This window comes from Macaca mulatta, chromosome 9, assembly GCF_049350105.2.
Source record: "Macaca mulatta isolate MMU2019108-1 chromosome 9, T2T-MMU8v2.0, whole genome shotgun sequence".
NCBI classification, from domain to species: domain Eukaryota; kingdom Metazoa; phylum Chordata; class Mammalia; order Primates; family Cercopithecidae; genus Macaca; species Macaca mulatta.
Window position 1 is genome coordinate 136,759,164 of NC_133414.1, and position 27,983 is coordinate 136,787,146.

Sequence of the window (27,983 nt, forward strand, 5' to 3'; positions counted from 1 at the left end):
TGCCAGGTAGGAGAAGGCAACCCAGGCTGGGAGGCCACAGAGGCCACACCAGGATGGGGGCTGGGGAGAGCAGAGAGAGCAGGAACACTGGAGCACCCTGTGTGCTTCACTGGCACGCATGCAGGAGGGGCTGGGGCTTTCCACACCGAAGCAGGAAGCCACATAGCGAGCCGCCCCCTGCCTGGCCAGCAGAACAGTGCTTGCTGGCCGCCTCTCACCAAGCTGGCATGTTCTAGACCAAGAGGGACCTCAGGGCCCTTCTGACCCAGGCCGTCACAAGGAACACTGCCAGAGATGCCGGGGTCTGTCTGCCCACAGAAACAGCACTGGGCCAGCACACACGCACCCCAGGCACTCGTTCATACATTCACTCGACTTGCTCATTCATTCATTCAGTGAGGACTTAGCATCTGCAGCAGGTCCCCAGAGTGGCCTGCCATTTCCAACCTGGAAAACAGACTCCTCGCCACCCCACCATTGGCCCCGATCCCAGCCACTGCCAGCCCCAGTGAACGCCCCTCCTAACCGCTCTTACAGCCTGTACCCTGGGCCCCCATTTCCCACCCTCCACCCAGAACCCAGAGCCATCTTCTTAAAGCAGAGATCGGACCATGTCATCCTGTTCCAACAACTTCCCACCACAACCAGAATCAAATCCCGGCCACTACCTCTCCTCCACAGTGCACAGTGCTCCACATGAGCCAACCTGAGTACCCCCAATCTTGCTCTGGTCCTCCCCTCCTCACTCACACCACCCAGTGGCGCCAGGCCAGTCACTACCATCTCAGGGGCTTTGTGCCGGGATCTTCACGCAGCACGCTCTGCGCTGTTCCTGCCCCGTGGCCTCCTCAGTGGCCTTGCTGGACCATCCTGGCTAAAGCGGTGCCTCCCACCCACTTTTCTCTCTCCCATCGCCTCATTTAATGAACATGGCAGGTATTGGAACATCTGTTCCTGTACTGACTCTCTGCTCCATGGGAACAGAAGCTTCTTGAGAAAGGAGGGCTGTCTTGGTTTCAACTTCACAGCCGACAGCAGGCACCACGGCTACAGGCACCTGTCAGCGCCAGCCTGTCCCACTCCTGAGGCCGCACACCCAGTGGATGTCAGGCAACAGAAATGGATTTTCACTGGGCAGAAGTTACTGTCTCCCAAAATCGCTGGCCTCACGCAAAGTCAAACCTCAGTGGGGAAGGGCTGAGAGGCCAGCCTGAGAGTCAGAGCTACCTCGCAGGCTGGCCTGGCCTCCTCATGCCGGTCTCCAGCCCTCTACCTAAGGGTTCCCACGAACCAGCAATGGTGCACACTATGATTTTCCAACTCGAAGGAACGACTTCTCCATTTCCCCATCCCAGGCGAGCCACTGCTTGCTCCTCACTGAAGAGATGAAACTGCGCAGCCCAGTAGTGCGGCCCCCTTCTTCTGTCAGCAGCACCCCAAATTTTGAATTGGGATACCTTCACCCTCACTGGATCATGTCTTAGTGGGACTGTCAAACAAGGTGCCTCCACCTCCCCTGGCCCCGGGCTAGGACCAGATCTCAGGCCTAGACACTGGTTCCATGGCTGACTCCTGAACCACAGAGCTGGGCCTGATCCACCCAGCAGGGAGGCTCTCAGTCTGCCCGTGGGCACCTGCTTCTGAAGTCCTCCCAGCTGCTCCAGTCATGCCCTTTCTGGGGCCCGACTGGCCCCCTCCTCTCCAGCCCTGAGAGCTCTCCCCGTGCTCCAGGGAGTTCTCTCTTGGGGTGAGTTAGCTGGGGATGGCCTCTGGCGCTGACAAAGAAGGAACCCTGACTAATTTCGTGCTTTACCTTCAGACCAGATCAGGGCCCATCTTGCTTTCTGAGCCCCATCTGTGAAGCTAAGCCAGTGGCGGCCAGGCCAGAATGTCATGTACTGACAGCTTTCCAGGGTGCCAGGCCCCAGTACACCCTGACCGCTGGCAGGTTTCCCTGGTCCAACTCCACATGGGCAAACCAGCAGAGCTCCTGCTTGGCTCTAGGTTGGCCAGGGCCTTTTATTCCCCAAGATACCCGGTATATGCTAACATTCCCACTGGTATGTACCATTCCTACACACACAGCCTTTCCAACACTTTGAACCTCCTGCACCCACAGTGGGAAGAATGAGCCAATCATGGTGTGGAGGCCCCACCAGGCCCTGAGGGAACCCCTCGGCCCTCTGAGGTTTCACAAGACACTCAGTGTCTGCACTCAGCGAGCATCCGAGCCCTGCAGTGCTGAGGTCTGCAGTGAAATAAGACCAGAGCACATTTCCCCTTTGTGTTTCTCCCACTGTGAAGCCTCTGTTCCCGAGCCCACCCTGGGGCAGGGCCTCATCTCTGTGAGACTCCTCAGATCACGAGAAAAGGTTTTTGGAATTAGATCCTCGTAGGAAAGGCAAAAGCTGGAAATCAAATGGAGGCTTCAGGGCCATCTGTCTGACTAAAGAAAGCAGCCCTGGCTTAAATAAAGACACAATTAAGGCTCCAAATGAGGAACTGGCCCTGCAGAAAATGCCAGGCCACAACCACGGTTCTTCGTAACTTTCCTCTGTACATTATCGACTAAAGCAACCAAGTCACATCTTCCATCTCCTGACACGGTGTTACAGGGAGCCACAGAGCACCTGGGGGAGGCTCACACTCATGCCCTATGGGGGAACGAGCGGAGCACCCACACTCCAGAAATGCAACCCCGCGAGACTGTGGCAGTCGAAAGCAAAAACGAGATCCAGGCCTGAGACAAGAAAGAGAAGCTGAAGAGGGAACAATGCTTTTGGATGAAGATTCTCAAAGATGCTGATAGAGATACGGTGGCCCTGACTCCTGAGGCTCCGGGGTTAGCCAAAGCATGGGCGGGCCCCTTGGTATCTCTGCCTGCCCAGGGTGAAAGGCATCACGCTGCCCTGGACCCTATGCACTCCTGCGTTCTAACTTCAGGCCAGCCTGGGGCCTGCCAGAGATCCTGGCTGGGGCTATTGAGCTCAAAGTGCCAACTTAGCATGGCCCAAAGTATGAAGAACCCCAGTGCCCAGGCAACTGTGTATAAGGCCTGACATGGCCACTAACTCCTCAAATAAGAAAAGTCATTTAGCCTTTGGCATCCTAATCAGACAAGTGCAGAAGGAAGTGCTTGTCTATCTACCAGATCAGCCCCTCCAAAAGACTAGTATTGGTTGTTATAGGGAAAGTTAGGCAGTCTGGAGCCGCATACTGCCCTCTGCCCAGGAGCAGCCAGCCATCAGCTCCCTTTGGTCTTCAGCCTTAAGGGAGGATGGGCTGCAGAGAGAAGAGTGGGCCTGGCCAAGGGAGGTGGTCACTCTGGAAACAAGAGAACAGGCTCTTGGCCTGAGCGTGGGCGTGCGGGAAGGAGCTGAGGGAGCACAGTGCTCCAAGGTCAAATGTCTGGGCTGCCTTCCAGGGGAGCAGCTAATGTTAGAACACTGGAAGGAAGAGCCCACTCGACAGAGGAAGGCACCAGGCAGAGTCGGGGAAAGGGGAACTGGACCCAGCCATGGCTGCTGGCCATGCAAGCGAAGTCAGGGCCATGGGCACAGCTGAGCCTCAGGGCCAACTCTCCCCAGGCAGGTGGGCCCTGTGCTGGGAAAGGCAAAATGCTGAGCACTGGTCAGTCCTTTTTTTCCTTTTTTCCTCACACCTTTCTTTGAGGGAAAGGCAGTTGTTTCACCAGCATTTAGTTTTTTAAAACAGGGGAACCAGAGAACCATGGCATGAACCCCAAAGAAGGCTGGGAGGGAGACCAAGTCCTCACACCCCTCAACAGGCCTCAGAGTTGGCCACGAGCTCCTCCTCCAGTGCCACATGACACCCAGGGTTGCGAGGACCCTGGTGACTTTCCCTTGCACGTTGAGACTTTCCCGCCTCTGTGACTGAGGCCTGACTCTGGGGACCCAGGGTGAGCTGCGCCTCTGGGGTCTGCTCCCATAATTCCAAAGTGGCCTGTGCTGATACCAGTCCCGGCCTCCCCCACAGTCATGCTTTCCTTTTAAATCTTAAACCTCTACTTGTCATCTTCTTAGTCTGATTAGAAAACAAAAGAAAATTTATTTTCCATCGTTCCTGTTGTTATCTTGATGGTATTTACACGGGGATGATGTTACCAGTTTAGGAAGCTAAAGCAAAACCCCGTCAACTTCCTCTGAACCTCTGCTGGCTGTTCAAAGCAAATGCTAGCATCAGCGTATCTCACATTCTGTCCTGTGGATGTCATCACTAGACTAAGATTATTTTCGGTATTTCTTCAGTTATTTACATCGTGTGTCTCTCTCCAAAGCCTGGAGGGGCTCCAAGGTGATCACAGCCTCTGGAATAGGGCCCATGCGAGAAGGTGCTGGGAGGAGCAGACAAGGGCCTGGACTTGAAATCTGTGCCTGGGGCAGCCCCTCCCTGGGCTCTCTGAGCCACAGCTTCCTGTCTGTAAATGGGGTAGAAATGGGTGCACCCCTGCCCCTCAGCAGGTAGCGTGAGACTCAAGGACAGGGAGGAGGTACCTGGACCTCTGGGCATACAGTTTGGATATGTCTGTCCCCTCCAAATCTCATGTTGAAATGTAACCCCCAATGCTGGAGGCAGAGCCTGGGCGGGGGTGTTTGGGTCATGGGAGCGGATCCCTCATGAATGGCTTGGTGGCCTCCCCATGGTAATCAGGGAGTCCTCGCTCTTCTAGTTCATGTGAGGGCTGGTAGTTTAACAGGTCTGGCACCTCCTCCCTTCCCTCTCACTCCCTCTCTCACCTCGTGATACACCTATTCTCCCCTCACCTTCTGCCGTGACTGGAAGCTTCCCTAGGCCTCACTAGAAACAGATGCAGATGCAATACTTTTCCATGCTTCTTTTTTTTCTTTTTTGAGACTGAGTCTCGCTCTGTCACCCAGGCTGGAGTGCAGTGGCGCAATCTCGGCTCACTGCAAGCTCCACCTTCCGGGTTCACACCATTCTCCTGCCTCAGGCTCCTGAGTAGGTGGGACTACTACTCAGGCACCCGCCACCACACTCGGCTAATTTTTTGTATTTTCAGTAGAGACGGGGTTTCACCGTGTTAGCCAGGACGGTCTCAATCTCCTGACCTCGTGATACGCCTGCCTCAGCCTCCCAAAGTGCTGGGATTACAGGCTTGAGCCACCGCGCCTGGCCGGTGCCATATTTCTTATACAGCCTGCAGAACCATGAGCCAAGTAAACCTCTTTTCTTTATAAATTACCCAACCTCAGGTATTCCTTACAGCAACATGATATGAACTAACACACTTCCCAAGACCCTCAGCATAGCCGCACCCCCAACATCTTCCTGCTGGCCCACGCTATAGGGCAGGCAGCACTGAGCTGGGCCAGGCCAAGCACTGGCACCCAGTCACTGTGTTCTGGGCGCATCAGCAAACTGAGCAATGAGAAAGCCCTTCTCCAACAGGGCTGTTCCCCACAACAGAGCTCTCATCTGGAGCCAAGGGGAAAGAAGAGGAGGAGGAAGACAGATGGGCCCAACACTGGGTGGTTCTGGGCCTGGACAGGTCAGTAACAAAAAGCAGCAGAAAGAAGGATCCTTTCCAACAAAGCAAGGGAGAGTTCAGGAAGAAAGCACAGATTCTAATCTGTGAGGCCACAAGAGAACACGTGGTAGAATCCCTTCCAGCAAAGCTGCCTGCTCTCCCCTGACTGCTTTCCCTTTCTGAGTTTTCCTTCCCTGGCTAGGGCTGGGAGGCCATGCTCCTCCTGGCAGGGGCTCAGGCCACACCTCTTGGAAGAGCAGCTCAGCTGACGTTGGGCCCACATGTCCTGGAAACAACTCTGAGGCCAACACCAGGCAGTCCCACCCTGAGAAGGGACTGAGCACAGAGGCGGCCACTGCAGCCAACAGCACAGCTGGACCCGGGAAGGGCTCCTCCCTCGGGACCTCCAGATGGCTCCTCACCCTTGAGGTCTCTTCTTTTTGGTCAGAGCTACTCTAGTCACACCCACTCAGTCGTGAACTGGAGCAGCAGCCAGAGAGAGAGTAAGACAATGGTGAATGAGAAGAGGCCAGGCGACAGGAACCTGCAAGCTCATCCATCCACAGACATCCACTGAGCACCTGCTAGGGGCTGGGCCCCGTGCATTCAGCAACAAGCAAGAGAGACATCCCCTGCCTTCACAAAGCTCCCATTCTAGTATAAGGACTCAGTCAAGATCCATAAGGACATGTTTAAAAGTGCCAAGTACCTAAGAGGGAAAAAGATAGGAAAAGAGGAGAGAAAGTGTGGTGGGAGTAAGGGGTGGGAGCTGGTGCTGGGACTGAACTGTAGGTTGAGTGGCCAGAGAAGAAAGGAGGGAGGGAGCATGTCCTACTGTGGGGAGAGAGCTCCAGGCCCAGGAAAAAGTGCAAAGGCCCGAGGCAGGCTCACACTTAGCGTGTTGGAACAGGGAGGCCAGTGGGGACGGAGCAGAGGGGGCAGAGTGGCAGAGATGAGGTCAGAGCAGCCACATGGACAAGAATCCATGGGGCCACATACATCCTAGTAAGGGCTGGGTGTTTGCTAAGCATTCAGGGTAAAGCCAGTGGAAGCTTCTACACAGTGGAGGACAGCTCTGACTAGGATTCTCTCTGGCTGCTGGGTGGAGAACAGGTTAAAAAGAGCCAGAGGCAGGGGACCAGTTACCACAAGAATCCATGTGAGAGAACAGCAAGTGGAACCAGGGTGGTGGCAGTGGGGCTGGTAAGAAGTAATCACATTACATAGCAAATATGAACTGGAAAGAACGGGGTAGTGGCAGAAGAGCTGAATGGTCACAGCAGCTCTACTCCTTGCTGCAGTGACCAAGGCTGCCATCGAGCAAACACACCTCAGGTGCCTGCTGTCTGCCCTGCCCCAGTAGTGCTGGGGACATGGGGAGAAGCAAAGCTGAGTCCCTACCCTTGCAGCTGGGGGTGACACCCCATGGAGACCTCACAGGCTGAGGACCATGAGCAGAGTAGCACCAGCGTCATGCCTGGTAAGGGCTGGAGAGACCTGACTGAGGGAGGGCCGCCCAGACTGGCGTCCAGACACCAGGCAGTGGGCAGAGGCCTGAACGCAGGCTCAGGAAGTGGGGCTGGAGGGGTTGGAGGGAAAGGGGAGGTGCAGCCAGTGAGGCAGTTACTGCCTGCTCCAGGCTGCAGCTGCCTCATTTGTAAAACGAGGAGGCTAGACCCAGTGGTTTCTAAGCCACTTCTTCTCACCCTTCAAGGCCAAATCAAGTATCCCTGCTCTGCAAGGCCTTCCCTGGTGTGCTACAGCCAGGCTGCCCTGCTCCTCTACACGCCCTGGGCTTCCCGTGGGCTTCGGCTGCGAGTTCTTGTCCATGGGAACCTCAAGTTGTCACTGTATTCACAGCTCTCCAGACACCCTCTCTCTAGACCCAGAGCTTCTCAAGGGTGAGAAGTACAGGGCCTGGCTCTGGCTCATCCTGTTCCCCAAACTCCTCCAGCCTAGTGCCCAACGCACGGAAGGCGCTCTGTGAGGCCTGCGAAAAGAATACAGATCTCGGTGGCTTTCCCAAGCTCCTGACACAGGCAGAGACCTAGGTCTCATCTGCTCAAGGTCTGGTTTCACTGGCATGAGATAGGGGAAGGCGGCCCACCAAGGAGCCTCGCGAGGGGCTGTGAAGGGCGCCAGGAGGGGTCCTGGGTGAGGCAACCCTGGGCAGTTGGGCCTTCCTGACCACAGAAGCTGCAGAGAGTTCCGAAGACTCGCCCATCTCCACAAGACTGCTTATGACTGAGCGTGGCTTCCCGCTCCCTCCACAGGCGAGCAGCCCCCACTCACATCTGAGAACTGGGCTTCGAAGGACAGGTCTGCTGACAGGGTTCAGCTATTGAAGGTTGGCTTGCTTGCAGTCTAAGAAGGCCGAGTTAGCTACCTCTCTGCACTAGTCCACCACATGGTCCAGGGTGAACCACCTTTGGCAGAGGGTGGCTGTTGCCATAGCTCACCACACCGTCTTTCCCCATCGTCTCCCACTCTTGACGTTCCTGAGGCAGCACCACCCTTCAGAGGGATAGGCTTATCTTAGCCCCCATTCAGGGCACCACCCCTCTCTGGAAACCACCTCCCCTTAACGGGTGGAGACAGAAGGAATGTCAGTCCTGGCCTGGCAGGCTGCAGAACCACACTTGCTGTTATTTACCAGGGGATAGCCTCCCCTCCTCATTCACCAGATGACCTCAAATCTGAGCTGACTTCCTTCTTTCCAGCGAGTTTTCAGTCAAACTCTGCTCCTGTGCCCTGTCGCCCCAGCCCAGGACGCCTCACAGAGCTTTGCTCTTGGGGGCTCTGGACTCAATTTGCTAAGCCTGGGTGCTCAGTCCACAGCCCTATCTGTACATCAGGCCTCAGAAATGGTCAGGGAAAGCAGGAAGCCTGCCAGGTCCTCACCAGTTCAGGGCTGAAGGTCCCACATGCGATGGAGTCAGCTCCCGGGGTGCTGAGGCTTTCACTTAGGACCATCACCATGATAAGGGCCTCAGGCGCTGGGCTCCATCCCAGGGTGGGTATCAGCCATCTTCACTTGGGCAGACTTGGGCTGGGTACCTCCTGGGAAATTGATGTCAGCAGAAACAGCTCCTCATTGGCCGCTCACCGTTGGGGTGGGGCCGTTCTGGGAAATGGCCAAGTGTGGTCAACTCCCTGGAAAGACAAAAGAAAAGCAAAAGGATTCAGGACTAAGAAAGACCAAGGCCCTGAGAGTCACCCCTCTCACAGTACTGGAAACCCCAGGGGATTGGAACCACCTCTCTGCTAAAGGAGATGTACTCAGGGAGAGTCACCAAGGCCCAGAGTTACCTTCTCAGAGCTCCCCACACCCCTGCCATGCCAGCCTTGGGCTGCCTCACTTGTAAAATGGCCTGGTGGGTAGAACAACAGATTGGGGTCCAGCCACATGATACCTTTAAGATCTATCTCAGGGTCTGGGTGGCTAACAATCTGCTGTCCCTGCAGCATACTCAAGTCACGTGACATCTTACCACTGAGCTGGCTTTACAGGCAGCTTTAGCACACACCAGGATGCATTAAAGTAGGCCAAGGGTCAGAACATGCCTCATCCCCACATCCAACACCAAACGGGTCGGCCCTCAGGCAGCCAACTGGCAGCAGGGGGCCAGCAGTCAGCATGCTGGCTCCCTTCTCCACCCAGTTATGAACAGAAGCTACTGGAACAATAAGGAGCGCCCATTTAAAAAGGCATATATTTGGCCAGGCATGGTGACTCATGCCTGTAATCCCAGCACTTTGGGAGGTTGAGGCAGGTGGATCACCAGAGGTCAGGAGGTCGAGACCAGCCTGGTCAACATGGTGAAACCCCATCTCTACTAAAAATACAAAATATTAGCTGGGTGTGGTGGCATGCACTGTAATTGGAGCTACTTGGGAGGCTGAGGCAGGAGAATCACTTGAACCTGGGAGGCAGAGGTTGCAGTGAGCCAAGATCGCACCACTGCACTCCAGGTTGGGCAACAAGAGTGAAACTCCGTCCCACCACCAAAAAAAAAAGGCACACATTTCTGGTCCTTGGAAGTGCCACATTTCAACATCAACATCTTTGTAACACTGGGGGCCTTCACAGCTTTGTCATCTTCCCCAGAAAGAACTAAACTAAGTGAGCTTCCAGCAGTGATGGGACCCACTCAGCATTGCCATTGTGCACAGCCTATCTGCAGCCCCTCTCCGATAACCCACCACCATTTCCCACCAAGTAAATGAAGAAAGAGTGCAGCCTTCAGTTCAGGTTTGAAAAATCCCTCCTTACAAACTCACGTCTCTATTTCCCCATGCAGCTAAACCTTCAAAGAAAGTCACACAGATACAAGGAACCTGAGGATCACCACCAAAAAGTAAAAAAGAATGATGATAATAGTATTAAATAGAAAAGCAGCTCCTAATCTGTAATCAGAAACAAACTGCTCAACACAGGAGAACGTTTTAGAATCTGCTGCTCTGTGTAAAAATTAATTGCACCCTGGTATTTACTTGCTGTCCAGATTGTAAATCATATTTTCCTGTTTACTTCAATTAGACTTTACAGTGGGTGTTATTGAAATTGCTCAATTACAGGCCAGCTGGCAAGCACAGGAAAATTACCTTCTACTGTTCTTCGAAAACAAGGTTCATCCAAAGTGCAAAAGCAGAGAAGGGGAGGAGGGAAATCAATACATGTTCCAAAGCTTGACTGTTCAGGAAGAGAGCCCAGGGGAGGCTGAAGATTCCCAGGTCTCATTGAGAGATCTGGTGCACAGGTTCAACACCACATCAATCTAGAAGTGACACGTTCTGACCAACTGTGCTCTGTTCAAGGAAAGAGTTTCAGACCACTCCTGCAAGTTCTGGCCAGGCAGCTGGGTTCAGGAACAGGCCAGAGAGGTGCTCCTGGATTTGCCTTTCAAAGCAGCCTTTTGTGTCTCCTCAGTGGAGGAGGCCTAATGGCAGCCATCATCTTTCTGTGTGTGAACCCCAATTCAGCTCTCAGGCAGCCAGCCTTAGGCACAAGGCCTGGGAGGTGAGCTGCCCGTTACCTCCTCCCCCATTTCCATCCTCTCTAGGAAGCCAGGTGAGTTCAGTAGCTACAGAGGCTCAGATCCTGAGTCAAGCACAACTGAGTTGGAATCCCAGCTCTTGAAATACATTGTTTGAGTGGCCTTTGCCAAGTTACTCTCAGAGCCTCAGTTTCTCTCTCTGTACAGCAGGGAAAACAGTGCTTGCCTCACAAGGTTACTGTATCTGATGAAAACAGAGCCCAAGTCCTTTGCACGCTGCCTCGCTCATCCAGGTGAGTGCTCAATCAACAGCAGCTACTGCTAGCAGTTTCATGGGGGAGGCCGGGAATCCAGATCCTCTTCTCGGCAATGGACGCCCAAGCGGCCATCCTCTCAAACGTGTTTAAAGAGAAACGAGCTAAATTCTGTCAATAAGGGCCTGGCTATATGATGGCCCATCCCTCTGGTGAAGTAGGAGGAGGCCGGTAAGAATGAAACTGTGGAAGTCTGTCGCCATGGGAACACATCAGCCCATCCAGACACAGCTCTGCACAAAGCAGGAAGCCAGAACGAGGCAAAGATGGGGCGGCCCAGCTCTCTCCAGCTCCATCCCCAGCAGAGTCCCGACAAGGAGCCAGGGCTCAGAGAGGCAGCAGAAGCACCAAAAGCGCATGGGCAACTGGGTGGTCAGCACATGTGACAGGCATGGAAAGGAGAAGGCAGGTGTAGCACAATCCCTGCCCTGGGAGGTCCCATACAGAGTGCAGTGACCCAGCCAACACATTTCAGAGGCAGGCAGAAAGGGGGACGAGACGTCAGAGGTAGGCTTTAAAGAGACTCCTTTGCACTGTAAGAGCCCAAGAGTGGGGACAACCTCGATGCCTGCAAACAAGGCGAACTGGTTAAATAAATTACGGTGTTGTTACATAAGGGAATACCATGTGGCCTTCAAAAATACTATAATAAGCCAGTTCAAACTGTACAGATATGAAACAATCTCCAAGAAATGCTATAAAGTGACAAAGGCAAGAAGAGCCGAGTCCACTAGCCTGAGCGACAGAGTGAGTCTCCGCCTCAAAAACAAACAAACAAACAAACAAACAAACAAGGAGTCCAGCATGGTCCCACACAGTGGTTGCCTGGAGAAGGGAATGATGGTTCTGGAGAGGAACCACGTCCAACCCTATGTGAGGTTTGAATATTCCATCCCACGTCCGCCCATGGTACTTTTAGTTCTTAAGAAACAGGCAAGATTTCATCAGGAAGGGCAGGGCACCCAGGCAGAGGGAAGGGTGTAAGCAAGGCGTGGCCGCCGGGCCAGCCTCAGAGTATGGGAATGGTGAGAACGCTGGTGGCTGGCACACAGGGCACGCAGAGGGCATAGCAGCAGGATGGCAGCTAGAGAGAGACTCAAACCAGACCCAGGGCTCCGAATGTCACACTCAGTGGAGACCTTATCATTGCGGCTGTGGGGGCTCCTGAAGGAAATTAGAAGCTGGAGTTGGCTGCTTTGATCTGTTAGGCGAGCAATTTTTTCTGAACCCTTTGCAACACCTACCACAATCCCTCACATACCCTAACAGCTCAAAACACATTTCCGGAATCGAGCTAAATTGTAGCAACATCTGAAATGATCTGGGCAGGTTCTCAGAATTTGTGAGGCGAATCCAGACCAGCAGAGCCCAGCACGATCTAGAATTTCCTGGGATTCCTATGACCCGTGGGCCTGGCCTGGCCAACTTCACTGGGGAATGCCAGGACCAGGCCGGAGACTTCGAGCCCAGTCTGCAAACACGGTCAGGGTCTTCTCAAAGAGAAGCCGGGGGCACGGCCAGGAAAAAGACAATAACTGGGTGATCCCACAGGGGGCAAGGTGGAAGCCTCGCAAAGCCCTCCCACAGGCCACCTCTGGGGCACAGACCCTGCCATGGTCTAGTGGGTTTTCTCTTAACCTATATCAAGAATCACTTCTATCTATTGAGCACCTACTAGCTACCAGGCACTTTACACACATTAGCCACAAGCCAGGTTGAATTATCCCCATTTTACAGCCATATACAGCAACTCACTCAGGGTCCGGGTTCAAAGCTGGGGTGTGAACCCTGGTGAGCCAGCACCCAGGTCTGCACTTCCCACCAGTGCCTTGCCCCTCCATCCCCTAAAAAACCCCTTCAAATGCCCATTCGAACAACTACCAGCAAGAGTTCTCCTTTGCATTTATTCCAGAGAGATTAAGATTTACGTTCACACACAAATGTTTGTAACAGCTCTTTATTCATAACAGCCCAAACCAGGAAATACTCTAGAGACCCTTCGCTCAATGAATAATTAAACAAAATGTGGCAGGGCACAGCCACACTGTGGAATACTACTCGGCAATAAAAAGGAATCAACCAGAGACACACGCCACAACCTGCATGAGCCTCCAGAGACTCATGCAGAGTGAAACAGCCAGTCCCCAAAGGCTCACTATTCTAGGAGTCCATTTATATCCCTTTCTTAAAATGACAAAATTATAGAATTAGTGCAGAGATGAATGGCTGTCAGGGGTTGGGGATGGGGCGTGGGAGCAGGAGGGAAATGGGCATGGCTGGGAAAAGGCAGCGGGAGGGGTCCTTGGAGATGGAGATACTCTGTGTCTCAACTGTATCTGTGACAATTTTCTGCTTGTGATACTGCATTAGTTTGGTAGGATGTTACCATTAGGGGACAGTGAGTAAGGGGTATGTGAGATTTCTCTGTATTATTTCCTGTAACTGCATGAGTGTACATGATCTCCAAAAAAAAAAAAAATTTTTTTTAAATAAATCCCAGCCGGGCGCGGTGGCTCACGCCTGTAATCCCAGCACTTTGTGAGGCCGAGGCAGGCAGATCACGAGGTCAGCAGATCGAGACCATCTTGGCTAACACGGTGAAACTCCGTCTCCACTAAAAATACAAAAAAATTAGCTGGACATGGTGGCGGGTGCCTGTAGTCCCAGCTACTTGGCAGGCTGAGGCAGGAGAATGGCGTGAACCCAGGAGGCGGAGCTTGCAGTGAGCCGAGATCGCGCCACTGCACTCCAGCCTGGGAGACAGAGCAAGACTCCGTCTCAAAAAAATAAAAAAATTAAAAAAAAATCCCAATCTATGCATTTATCAAAATTCATAGAACTAACCACCAAAAGACTGTATTAGGCTACATATAAATTTTTAAAACTTTTTTTAAAGCCCACTGATTATACCAGGGAGACCATGTGCAAGGGGAGGTGGGGGAACGTGTGTGTGCTGTGGAATTTGGCAGCCCCGGCCTTTGCCATAAAATCACTTGACTTCAGTTTCCTCATCTTTAAAACGGGGGTGAGGCTCGTCACAGTGGCTCACACCAGTGATCTCAGCATTTGAGAGGTTGAAGCAAAAGGACTGCTTGAGACCAGGAGTTCAAGACCAGCCTAAGCAACACGGCAAGACTCCATCTCTACAAAAAATAAAAACTAAAACAAAAATAGCCAGGCGTGGGAGTGTATGCCTGTAGTCCCAGCTACTCAGAAGTCTGAGGCAAAATCGCTTGAGCCCAGGAGTTTGAGGTTACAAATGAGCTATGATCATGCTACTGCACTCCAGCCTGGTGATAGAGGGAGATCTTGTATCAAAAGAAATAATTAAGCTGGGTGCAGTGGGTCATGCCTGTAATCCCAGCACTACGGGAGGCTGACGTTGGTGGATCACTCGAAGTCAGGAGTTCAAGACCAGCTTGGCCAACATGGTGAAATCCCAACTGTACTAAAAATATAAAAATTAGCTGGGCATGGTGGTCCATGCCTGTAATCCCAGCTACTCAGGAGGCTGAAGCACAGGAAACACTTGAATCTGGGAGGCAGAGGCTGCAGTGAGCCAAGATTACACCACTGTACTCTAGCCTGGGCCACAGAGCAATACTCTGTCTCAAAAAATAATAGTAACTACTATTATTATTATTAATTAAATAAACACAGTGAGGATAATACCTTTGCCCTGGGGCTGCTGGGAGATTTAAATAAGAAAACACATATAAAAGAGCTCGGCACAGAGAAGGCCAGGCATTGGTGTCCATTCCCCTTTGCACAAGTAGCAATCGTGGGCCGCACTCTCATCGGGCACCATCCTTGCATCTCGACTGCAGTTTTCCTTGCCCTGTATTTAAGTCTTGTATTGTCACTTCCCAGTCCCCGCATTCACCTCCCACCTCTCTCCCGTGACTCCCTGGGCAGTGCTCATGATAGGGGGCCTCCAGCCTGCCTCCATACACAGCTAGGGCTACCCAGTATCTGCCAAAGGAGGGCTGGGTGAGGATCTCCCCTTGGTTGGCACCCCAACCTGATCATGGGGACACAGTGCTCTCTGACTCAACCCCAGGAGCCCCTACTCAATGACTCATCTTCACCAGGATTTCCACTGAAAAGAGCAAAAAGCAAGGTCAGACTTTCCATTGATCCATGTGTATGCTCCCTGGGTGCAGACAAGGTGGCAGAGGGCCCCTGCCCACCTCCCAAGTCCTCACCTCTAAAGTGCATCTGCCCAAGAACAGCCCCAAACTCGCCAGCATTGTGCCCAAAGCAAGGCCTATGGGTGGGAGGGCACACACACAGGTGGCTGCTGCCGTGGTCAGCAAGACGCCCCAGGCCCAGAGCCTACCTCCACCTCCATGTGCCCCACACAGCCACACTTCTAGCCACAGCCCTCCACCCTCACCTCCATTCCCCTCTCCCTGGGCATCCACCAGAGGCTGGGTTCTTCTCAGCTAATCCTCTCACGTTCCTATGAACAGGCATTATGGTTGGCAGCATGCACATTTTCCAGATGGGAAGATTGAGGCTCCAAGAAAAGAAATCAAGTCATTTGCCCAATATCCTACAGCTAGCAGGGGCAAGACCAGGATTCAAATCCCCAGGCCACTCTGTCTCTGACACCACAGAAACAGGGGAGAAAGCTTTGCTCTCACACAAGTTATTGCTAACATGAAATGTTCTTGCTTTTGTTCTACAGTCTTCAATGTGTCTTCATTTGTTGGCCACCACTGAACACAGCTGTCTGCTATCACTGTAGCCTGGGACTCTCAGCTTCCAGCAAGTGGGAGCCCCACCTGGCTCATCCACTTCCAAAGAGGATTGCATGCTAATGAATTAATACATACAAGAAAGTGCTGCGAACTCTACAATCCTATATAAATCTTAAGAAGATTGGAGGGGTTTACCAAATGCTCTGTAATGCATTTTGAAGGGCTACCCCTTAAAAGAAACTGACCATACTAGAAATCATCAAGACAAGTTTTTCCTTCTTTTAGTGTCTTTATTTAGTCTGTACTTACTACTCGCACACGTTAGTTTCACAGTTAATTTTACCACCTTAAAAAGAGGACTCAGATCAAAACCCAAACATGAACTTAGCCACTGACAGTGATTTTCCTGGTGGCTCACGGAAGCCATTGCTCTCAGAGCTTCCATTTCCCCCTCCCATTCAGCAAAGGAAATGGGAGGGAAAGACAGCAATTCCGCAAGGTCTTTGTGCACTTTGAAACTTTGGTAGCTTCAGTTGTTGGTGTGACAAAAGCCATCTGTAGACAGAATCTAGAAGCAAGTATATGAACATTTGGGGAAGGGTGTTGCTTATATGGGTCATGTTGTCTCCTGCCAAATTCTGTGACAACCCAAAAGTGCAAGAAGGGTTCCGAGAAGAGCCGAATGCTGCAGTCAAGCTTCATATCCACCAAGACAAAGGGCTTTAATCTGCTTGGGGACGATTCCGCTCGCTGATTTTATATACTAACTAAGTCATCTGAGTCTAAAGGATAAAAGTTAAAAGCTGCCTAAGAACTTTATCCAGGGCCTCTACTTTCCCAGACTAAGTTGATACTGGAAAGACAGTCTGGTGTTTCAACCAGAGGACAGAGCCCACGAATGTGCAGCTTCCATACTATAGTGAACATTTCAACGACCCCGCAGCCGGGGTTCCCATATCTTCAGGTCCTACTGAGAAACAACAGACAGACAGACCTGCCGGCACCACCCTCAACGCACAGAAAAAAAGAGGCAAAGAAAACCCCTTTCATCAGTACTTTGCTAGTGCAGAAGTAACAGGTGACACAGAGCCTACCTTTTAACGCAGCACGAGGAAAATACTAGCCATAGCAACAGGGCCAGGCCCTGTGCTTACTGCAACCTCAGAGTATCCCTGTCAGAGGGCGCTACTGTTATCCCATTTTACAGAGGGGGAAACTGAAGCCCAGGCTCAAGGTCACCCAGTTGTGAACAAGGCACAAAGATTCAACCCACATCTACTGAACTCCAAAGTCTTTGTCTTAACACCTGGACCCCACTACTCCAGGATCTTTAAGTTTCATTGTTAATCATCCCTTCAGTACTTGATTTGTCAGCTAAATGATCAAATGCCAAAGCAGGCACCAATTTTGCAATATACACACTCTCTAATACAGCCCATCCTAAGGTGTCCCAGCCAAACATCAACCTTCTGGAACTGATGTTGAAACATGGTATTAGGGGTTCCACTGCAGGCAGGAAAAATGGGCAGATGACGAGTATCCTGGAGAGGGTAGAAGTGAGACAGGAAGTCATCACTTTCCATTTTTAACTGCATGGATGTACAGACGTGCTGGATAACTTGCAAAGGGTGAAGTGTCTCCCAGGAAGCTCAGGGTGCTTCTGGGCCTGCAGGGAGTCACAATGGCTTCTTGCAACCCCAGCTGGAACCTGTATCCATCTGTCCCTATCTCCCCAGGTCCTGTGCCTCTTGCCTCTGCCTCCACCACAGCCACCCTGCCCTTCTCTCAAAGTTCATTTCCAGGTTGTTTGTGGGGAGCCCTCCCCTCCACATGTGCAGCCTAGGTGTGGCCCTCCCTCAGTCATCCTGTGGCCTCAGCACACAGCCTGCCCACAGCAGCAACCTGACTGATGCCTATCTGCTAAGTCAGTATCACAGCAAGAGCACTGAACTTGAGTCCACGCTCAGCCTAGCTCAGTCCCAGAGGAGCTGCAGGGCCCTGACTGAGCTCTGTAACTTTGGTCAGCTTTCTGCCTTTGTAACAGGTAAGAAGTCACCCTTGTTCTGCCCGCCTCAGCTATAAGTTAAGGAGGTAACACCCTGTAGGTGGGGGCACTACAAAAATATCCCTAAAAACACTGAAATCCTTAGGCAGGCACAATTCCTAGCAGGGCACAGACCCTTATTAAATGCTTATAAATTGGATAAAAGCATCTCGTCTTCACAGCTACAGCATTAGCTTCTAGGGGCCAAGAATATGCTTTTGAGTCCTCCAAGCACCTCGCTCCTGCAAGTGGGCTGGTGGACATTCAGCAGGGCGAGTGAGAGTGGCTGGCTGCAGGCATGAAGCACCTGCTGTCCCTAGACAGAGAGGGCATACTCACCCCTCCCTCCACAGGAAGGTGTGTCCTTGGAGGTGCTTTCTTCAGTAACTGGGGCTAAAACATATTCCCTGATCTAGTCCTTCAGGTAATCAAAGGCTGCCAAAGGCCACACTTGGGGAAGGACTGGGAGTCACACTACACAGCTTGAAAGAGACTTGACCTGTGTCCCTGGCTGAACAAAGTGGCCCAAGCTCCCCTATGTGTCTCCTTAATGTAAGGGGGGAAAGCAAAACAAGACAAAACAGTAAACTGAGCTGCTGAACCAAATCGGAACTCTGCTCTCCTGGACTTTTCAATGTTGTAGGGATTTTCTTTTTAAAGCAAATAACATTTCAAGAGGAGGGGGAGGAATGACATTATTCAGGGACATAAAAGTGCTGAGATCCAAAAAGCCAAAACAAATCTGAACATGGGAATGAGACAGCCCATGTAGTTTCTTGAAACTGAAGCCAACTGCATGCATGACTTGTCAAGAGTTCATTTATCAGTGAAAAATAACTGACAGACAAGGTTCCTATACGCACTCCCGTAATTCTCACGACCGCTCATGTACTTTTAACCCACAAACACTATGAAAGAAGAGCTTGCTCTAGACTGGACGTTGCATGATACACTCAAAAGGAAGAAGACAGGGACAAGAGGCACGGAGAGAGGAGAACTCACACTTACCGAGTGGCCACAGAGCTAGATGCCGCCTTCTGCTCCAAACCAGAGGAAGGGAAAGAATGGGAAGAGAATCAGAGGACAATGAGGAGACTGCAGCAGGCCCCAAAGATAATCTACTATCATGTTAAGCCACTTAGCCTAAGACAACCATGACCTGTTCTTCAGTCGGACCTATTTACAAGTATACTGAATTTACTCAAACCATGACTAAAAACCCACATAAGAGGGGTGAAAAAAAAAGATTTAAAAACAAAAATGGAAAGACCCAAACAAAAGGCTGTGTGGCCTAGGTGGATCAAGCAGGACTTAGGGGATGGGGGCTCTGGGCCTGACAGTGCCACTTACTGGCTCTGCCCAATTTGCCAAGTTATTTCCCTCCTCGGAGCCTCAGTTCCCTCACGTGTCAAATGGGATGCTGGGCCAGATAAGTTGTTTCTGACTAGTGAGACTGCAACTGCAGTCACATATCAGGTATGTGGCTTTCACCAGGTCTTTATGCCTCTCTGGGCCTCAGTTTCCTCACGTGTCATAGGCAAATGGCAGCTCTGGAGAGAGCATGAAAATCAATAGATTTGAAGGTGCTGAATGAACTATGAGAAAAGACAGTAAGTTGATGATGCCCGTCTTGGATCAACTGCTATGCTGGCCTTTCCAGTCCCACTCAGACCTGATATGCAGTTCAAGGTCCAGGAAACTGGACAAAGGCAAAGGCCAAATCCTTACGTGCTGCCATCGAGTGCCCTGGCTATGACCTTCCATAAAGCAGAGTCAGAAGCAGGCCACAGTGACATTCTTGCAATGGGTGGGACAGAGGTAGGGAGGAGGTGGTGTTGCAGAACCAGCCCGCTCTCTTACATATCCATGGGGTGAGGATGGGGATGTATGCGGGATTGCACATTCCGAGTTTAATCTGTATGCATACAGGGGCATCTCGGTGTCGTTCAATGACAACCTGATTTACAGGAGTTTCTTAGAGAGCCAGGAAGTTAGCCAGTGACCAGTTTTGACATCTTCATCTTCTACCTCTCAGGACAAGAATCTCCTTTTCCTTTACAAAATGTTTATGGGCTCTCGGACTCTCCCTCTCCTGCAGGACACTCCACCCCCAGCCCAGGCTACACACACAGCTTTCCTACCGGTGCAGCTCCAGTCGCTCAGCAGGCAGGGAGAAGCATTCCCGTTGGTGTCTACAGCTCTCACAGAACCCCCAGAGCCACTGCACAGAGGGAAGGTAATCTCTCCGCAGCTGGGCCTTGGAACACAGCTGCGAGGGCAGTGATCTCTTTATCTAGGAGGCCTGCAGTCTGGGGCCCCAACACACTGGTTGAAGACAGTATCACACTGGGACATGACAGGTGATGCAAGAAGATCCCAACAAGCTCTGTAAGAGCTGCTATAGGCATGAGAGGCACCAGGTTGCCCATTTGCCACCCACTCATCAGAGGTCACATCCTAACCTCAGCTCACACTTCAGGACTTCCCCCTTGCTGATCTGACTGAGTCATATCTACTAACCTACAGGGTCTGTTGTAGAAATTAATCAGACAGGCTCATCAATCACATGGTAAGCCTTCCACCTTCTCCCCTCTACCCCCACATCACGCTGCAAGCTCTACCACACATTCGAGAATGCCATCATCTGCCAAAACAAAACTGGAGGGACTCGAAGCTGACAGGCAGGTCTGTCATATGACAAGTATACCCGAGCTCTGTGGCACCTCTCAGGTCAAAGAGCCAAAGCTATCTACCTGACTTCTACTGCAGGGGAGGGTTCTGGAGGGCAGGATAAACTCTAGTAAGACTACTCCCACCAGCAGCCACAGCACAATGGCGGGGGAGCTGCCGCATGTGTAACAACAGCCATCTGTCTATACACAGATCAAAATAGCACCAGATTCTTGCCTCTTAAGGCAGAGAAAGAGATTCCTGCAAAGAAGGGCTTCACCGCCAGGCGCAGTGGCTCACGCCTACAATCCCTGCACTTTGGCAGGCTGAGGCAGGTGAACTGCTTGAGCCCAAGAGTTCAAGACCAGCTGGGCAACATGAAGAAATCCCCATCTCTATAAAAAATTTTAAAAATAGTCCGGCATGGTGGCACACACCTGTGGTCCCAGCTACACAGGAGGCTGAGTATGGAGGATCACTTGAGCCAGGAAGGTCGAGGCTGCAGTGAGCTATGATAGTACCACTTCGCTACAGCTTAAGTGACAGAGAAAGATCCTGTCTCACAAAAAAAATAAAAAAAGAAGAAGAAGAAAGCCTTCATGGAGTCCTAAGTCAAAGCTAAGTCCAGGCATGTGGCTTTAAATTACTTAGAACCGGCCAGGGAATTAATCTAAGAAGTCTAGGGGAACAGCTGCTCAACGGGTCTTGAGCTCCTTCTTTATTTTTCGGCATGCCATGGGGGTGGGGGAACAGGAGAAGAAACGGGCACCTCATTTGTAAACACTTGCCCCACTTCCTTCTAAGCACTCTGGATATGACAATCAGGCCTCCTGACTTAGGGCAAAGACCTGGGTGGAGGAGTGTTAAAGAGGAAATTACACAGCCAACCAGAGTCACCCGGCTTAAAAGCAAACACCTTGGGACGCCAAGGTGAACTCTTCTAGGCTTTTCGTTACAAATCTAAGCAAGACTCAAAAGACTGTGGAAGAGTTAACCCAACTTCCAAAAATGAGTAATCATCTTCCTCATTAGAAATGGCCCAGGCTCCAGAAACAAAGATTCATTCTATTGTTTGTCCGCAGCACACCCCAAAGTGCTTGACGGACTGCCAAGTACACCAGCTGCAGCTGTAGCTGTCACTGTCCCCCTAGTGGAGCCATCTGAACCAGGCCTGGGTGTACTTCCCTTGCTCTCAGGAAGCTCATTCACTAAGTCAGCAGCAAAACTCTAAAGCCAGGACTCTGAGCACTCCTCCACGCACCTCCCAAACCAAACGTGGACTGGCCTTCACCTCGCTGTGGAAAAGGGTTCTTGCCCAGTGTCATCTGGATGGAGGAGTTCAAAAATGTGCAGGAGAAGGAAAGGTTACACATCAAACCACCAACACAGCCAGGCACAGTGGCTCACGCCTATAATCCCAGCACTTTGGGAGGCCAAGGCTGGCGGATCGCCTGAGGTCAGGAGTTCGAGACCAGCCTGGCCAACATGGTGAAACCCTGTATCTACTAAAAATACAAAAATAGCCAGGCATGGTGGTGGGCGCCTGTAATCCCAGCTACTAAGGAGGCTGAGGCAGAACTCCTTGAACCTGGGAGGTGGAGGTTGCAGTGAGCCGAGATCACGCCATTGTACTCCAGCCTGGGTGACAAAAGCGAGACTTCATCTAAAAATAATAATAAAAACCACCAACACTAGCCACCTCGATCAGGAGCAGATCCAAGGGAGGTGGCACAGATGATGTTCTCAGACTTAAAAATAACAATAATACCAGCCTAGGCAATATAGTGAGACCTCATCTTGACAAAAATTAAATTAGCCAGGCATGGTGGCATGTGCCTGCAGCCCCAGATACTCAGGAGGTGGAAGCAAGAGAATCACTTAGCTAAGCCAAGGCTGCAGTGAGCCCTGATCACACCACTGCACTCCAGCCTGGGCAACCAAGTGAGATCCTATCTCAGAAAATAATAATTTTTTTAAAGTCATAAAATATAAAAACAAAAAAAGAAACCCTATCAGACTGAATAGCTAGATGGGATCAGAATGGATGAAATTTAACTAGTACTGGTCAGAGGCTGGCATTGAAGCACCAAAACCCAGTTTCCAGTGTGCTGATGAATAGTTAACAGCACGCCACAAGCCCTGACAAAAGCCTGCGTGGCAGGCAATTGTGCCCATTCATTCAACAAACCCTTACTGAGTGACTACTTTGTGACTGCTGGGATGATGGTAGGGGCTGAAGACACGAACATACATAAGCCACAGTCTCCACTCCCACGGAAGTTAAAACTATTAACAACTGATGGATGAGTGAAATAAAAACTAAATAAAAATGCACTAAAAGGCAGAGAATATTTTTAAAATAGCATGATAAAAATAGCATGATAAAATAACGGGGACCGCTAAAGTTCAGAAATCTGGACCGGCCGCGGTGGCTCACACCCGTAATCCCAGCACTTTGGGAGGCCAAGGCGGGTGGATGGCTTGAGCTCAGGAGTTCGAGACCAGCCTGGGAAACATGGTGAAACACATCTCTACCAAAAATAAAAAAAAATTAGCTGGGCATGGTGGTGCATGCCTGTGGACCCAGCTACTCGGGAGGTTGGGGTGGGAAGACTGCTTGAGCCCGAGAAGCGGAGGTTGCGGTGAGTCTGGATCATGCCGTGGCAGTCCAGCCTCGGGAACAGAGTAAGAACCCATCTCAAAAGATAAAGTTCATAAACTTGCATCACAACCGTCATGGGATGGTACAAAGTCACCCTGCAGTCTCTCCCTCCCATACCCTGGCAGGTCCTCTGCCTGGACAGACTCTTACTCAGTTCAATTGTTAATAAATCAACAAACTATTGACTAGAACTGTGATGTTCACGAGGCCCAAGTCTAGCAAGTGCCAGAGGTGGCATCCACATCCACAGGGCCCCAGCATACAACGCTGGCAGAGTCGCACTGCAGGCCTCGGTTCTGGCTGGCCTTGTCCGGCAGAGCATGGCCTGAAGGTCAGAGTCTGTAAGGCAGTCTCCCCAGCAACACCAACCACACCCCTGGGCGAACTTTGCTTCCAGAGACCACACTGGGCCAGGTCTCCTTTCGCAGAGGTTACTTATGGGAGACAGTAAAGGAGTAAGACAGCGTCCCCAAAACTCAGCAGAATCCAACTTAAAAGTCACTTGCCTTTCACAAGGAAAAATCAGTCAACCTCTAGAGAAATGAGCGTAAAACACAACGTGCCCGTGTCCTCGTGCAGTTCTATCCTCCTTACTCACTGTCCCTGTGAACACATATGCCTCAAGTGCCAAATCAGCCTGCCCTGCAGACTGTCCTACTCATGAGCAAAATAAGACACATCATCTCGTGAGGCACAGCCAAGGTGGGAAGTGACCTAACTGCCTAACAGGAAGGACAGGATAAAAACACACTGCAACACCATGCAAAGGACAAAACGCAGCTTTCTAAGAGGCTATGAGAATATGTGGAAGCTTAAAAAATTTTGATCTCATAGAAGTAAAAAGCAGAACAGAGGAGACTAGAGGCTGGGAAGGGTAGGGGGAAGGCGGGGAATAGGAAGAGATTTGTTAAAGGATACAAAAATACAGCCAGATAGAAGGAGTAAGTTCTAGTGTTCTATAGCACTGTAGGATGACTAGAGTTAACAATATTATGTAGTTTCAAATAGTTACAAGAAAGATATTGAACATTCCTGGCACAAAGAAATGATAACCGTTAGAGATGTGGATATGCTAATCACCCGGAGCCCATCATCATACATTATATGTGTCGCAACATCACTATGCACCCCATAAATAGGTACAATTATGTGTCAATTTTAATTTTAAAAATTAAAAAAAAAAAAAAAAAGGCTTCAGGAGCCCAACACGTCCAAAGAGGAAACCATCTTCAGGTATAGTGCTAAGCAGAAAACCAAAGATCAGAACCATGGGTATATTAAGCTCCCATTTGGGTGAAACTAAATAAAGAACTGTGCCAGTAATACAGAAGTCCTGGAAGGATACAAAGGAAACGTAACATAAAAGCTGTCTTCCGGGAGGGGAAATGGGTAGCTGGGAACAGAGATGAGAGAAGACTCCTCAAGAAATGGATTTTTGTATGTTTTGAATTTTGAACCAAACGAGGTATTGACTTTCACAAGAAATAGGTAATATTTTCTAAAATCAAAAATATAAAAAACACCGTATTTTTATATACATATTTGTGCGTGTATATATCTGTATATTCTTGCACATGCATATGGAATATCTCTGGGAGGACAAACAAGAAAATGGCATTAGGAGTTCCCCCCAGGAAGGAGGGAGACGTGTAGCTGGGGACAGGGATGAGGAAACTGCTTTTCACTGCTGAGTTTGTACACATCCACGTACTGCCTATTCTTCAAACATTCTGGAGTTCTCCAAATACCACATGCAGTTTCCTGCCTCCAGGCTTCTGCTCATGCTGGTCTCTGGGGCTAGACCTTGCCGCCTGCTTCCGCTGCTCCCTGCTGCCCTCTCAGCCTCCAGACTCTCTAATCTCATCTTTTAAACTCAGTTCAGGTATCACCACCTCCAGGAAGACCTCCACACCCCACACTGAGTCAGGTCACGCGCTCTGCCTCTGTGCAGAATGCAGAGCTTGAATCACAGGGCCACGAAACGAACCAGTGAGCTGCCACCCCAACAGACTGTGTGCTTCTGGAGGGCATGAGCCCAGCCTCAGTCCCCTGAGTCCCCAGAACCTGGCACAAAGAGCTGCTCAGGAAATGTCTGCTGAAACAAAGAACACAATCACCACGTTAAGTCAAGTCTCAACGTTCTTGGTGCCAAATATACTGAAATCTCTCTTGCTTGCTGGGGGTTTCCGATAGCTATCAAAATGTTAACACTAATCCCAAGCACTGCACCTCCCGATCCACGGAGGGGCTGAGCTCAAAGTTTTCTGGGTTCCACAGCAGCACAGCATAACAGAAAAACACAGTGACCAGCACAAAAACCCCAGTATCTGATCATGCTCACACCTCCTCAGGAACCTGCAAACACTCATCAGAGTTTCTGTGGGCGGGAGGATGGCCAGCAGCCCTCTCACACCCAACCATGGGAAAACCGAGAGCCCAGGGCCCTGCCCTAACAGCCTTGTTTTCTATGTTCTTCTTTTAGGAGCAAGAATCTTGCTGCAGTCAGGGCCTGATGTGAGGGAGGCAGCACTTGCAGGGCCGGCCCTGGGCCAGGCAGAGCCTGGACAGACCAGGCCTCTGCAGGAACCCCAGTGGGACAGGGAGGGCCAAGGTCTTGGGAGCCTCCACAGAGAGCAAAAAGGGTCAAGGGGAAGATTATATACACATGTGATGCTGCACTCCTTAGAACAGACTTTTACTCAGAAACAAAAAGTATTTCTAGGTGACTGTAGTTAAACTGGCAACTCTTATGCACGCCCTGTGTCGTGCTTCTCTCTGGACAGTATTTCCTCCCGGTATCAGTCTCGTCCCAAGTCCAACACACACCAGGCTGGCTGTGCTAGGGACTGAGGGATGATGGCAGGTAATACATAAATAAGTTCATGTAAACAGCAAGTGTTCAATTAGGTTTCCCACAAGGCATGGCATGTCATATGATAATAAATCCACACGGACAGAGGAGTGAGCCTGGAATTCCAAGTGGGGTGGTAAAGATCTGGGGAGATTCCCTAGAGGAAGCAGCAGGAGTGTTGGGCAGGAGTTCAATGCCAGAGACGGGGTGAGGGTATTCTGTTAGGATGCTGCTAAATGACATGTCTGACACTCCAGCAAGCTAGGGGGATGGGGCTGGGGGTGGAGGGCCCCTTCCCAGCTTTTGATGGAAGGGGCCTCAGGATGCCCAGACAGGTCAGCCGCCACAATATCAGCCAGTGCCAGCCCTCTCACAAGGCCCAGGCAGGGGAAGCTCCGCACACCAGACAGCCACAAGCCGCCACCCTGCTCCCTGCCTCCCATCACTCTGTTTCTCTCCACCTCTCAGCGGTCTGCCCTCCCAGAGCTCTCCTGCCTGAATAGCAGGCAAACAAGCTGAGCTGGGGGCACGGGGAGGTACACAGGCTGGTGGTTTACTCAGCTGAACAAAGCCAGGTGACCCAGGGGATTCTAAGAGGTCATCCCAAACGTCCTTCTTTTGTAAATGGCAGCATAAAGGTAGGAAGCTGCAAAACAGTGATTTCCATCCCCCAGTATACCAACAGTCCAGCCCTGACCCAAGCAGCTCGCCCAGAACGCCAACAGACAATAGAGTAATTGTGTTCTCCCTTGGGGAATGGGAGTGGCCATACACAGCCCCATACGAGAATGTCACGATCATCTCAGACTCCCGAGTTACAAATATGTGATCGAGGCATGTGCTGGGCACGCGCTTCCCACGTGTTTTCGTGGATATGAAAGCACAAGGGCCAACGTGCCCAGCTGCTGGGGACTGGGAGCTGCAGAAGGCAGAGTACTGGGGCAAGGAGAAAACCACACAGAAACGCTCCATTCAAAGCCATGACTGAGTCAGTGTCCCCTTGTTTCTGAGGAGCGAGAGTAGCAGGGGGAACACTCCTTGACAAAACAATACTGTGAGCAAAACTGCAAGGCCAGGCAAAGCCAGTGGCTGCCCGCCACCTCCCAGTGACTACATCTGGAGCTAAAGACACAAGACCAGCAGTTCACTCTGGACAACTAAAACCCCCAAATGAGAGGAAACCACCACTAACCACTTAGATGTGCCCACTGGCTGAATGTATGGACTCCAACACTCCACGTCCTGGCTCTGGGCCTGCTTCCCCAGATGGGTCCCAGGGTCTCTCACCTCCAGCAGCCCTGGCTAGGCTCAGGTGTCATCAGGTGCGGGAAAGAAAGGGTACAGCAGTTGATTCTGGACGTGGTTAAGCACTCTATTTCCCATCACTGCACACAGACACTGATTTCAGGGCACCTGAAACAAAGGGCGCCCAGCCTTGGACCGACGGCAGTGAGTGGGAAGCCTCGTGAAGCATTCTCGAGTACAGGGTAACCTGCTGTGTCCATGACAGCTCTGTCAGTTCGACCCAAACGCAGCCTGTCTTTGGTGAGAACGGGCAAAATCAACCTATCTGGGAAACCAAAAGCTCAAAACTGAAAATCACCAAGGCTGCCTCCATTAGTATCTGGGTTCCAGGTGGAGGGTGGAAACCGAGATGGACAGTGGATGGTGTGTGTTAGTGACAGAATTACCTAAAGGTAGGAAATCAATGTGTCTCCAGCTATCACAGTGGAGAGTCTGAAGACAGCTTCCACGAAGATGGCTGAATGGAAAACAAAACATCTCTGGGAATCTAGTTTCAGGTTTCCCAGAAAATAAGACACGGCAGCCGAGACCCACATAGGCCAACCCACATCCTTGCTGGGGGGAACACTGGAGTATCTGGCACCTGCTTCAGCAATGTGCACTGGTTCTCCAAGCGTGGACCCCGGATCAGTAGAGAATTGCCTGGGAACTCATTAGAAAGGCAAAGTTTCGTCCCCAACCCCAGACAAACTGAATGAGGGGTGGGACCCAGCAACTGTGCTTAGTTAAGCCCTCCAGGTTGAGTCCGGTAGTCCCTAAAGTTTGAAAAACACATTTTTACTGGATTTGGTACCTAAAACCCTAGTAACTGGGAGGACAATTTTGCAGATGAGAAAATTGGGATCCATAAAAATTGAGTTTCTTGCAAAAGTGATGAGGTCAGAACTGGACAGGTGACCTACTATCCACCCCCAGCACGTCCTCTGGC

General features: G+C 51.1%; 1 protein-coding gene across 4 annotated transcripts in view; it reads right to left on the reverse strand.

Moving 5' to 3' along the window:
- The window catches only part of FAM53B (family with sequence similarity 53 member B), a 124,571-nt gene that overhangs the window by 78,595 nt on the left and 17,993 nt on the right, over positions 1-27,983 (reverse strand). For 3 of the 4 annotated variants that reach the window (XM_015148393.3, XM_077944914.1, XM_077944915.1), the window contains exon 2: positions 8,411-8,662. In XM_015148393.3, coding sequence (XP_015003879.3) covers positions 8,411-8,488 — 78 coding nt within the window. In that variant the 5' untranslated portion in view covers positions 8,489-8,662. 4 annotated transcript variants of the gene reach the window in all.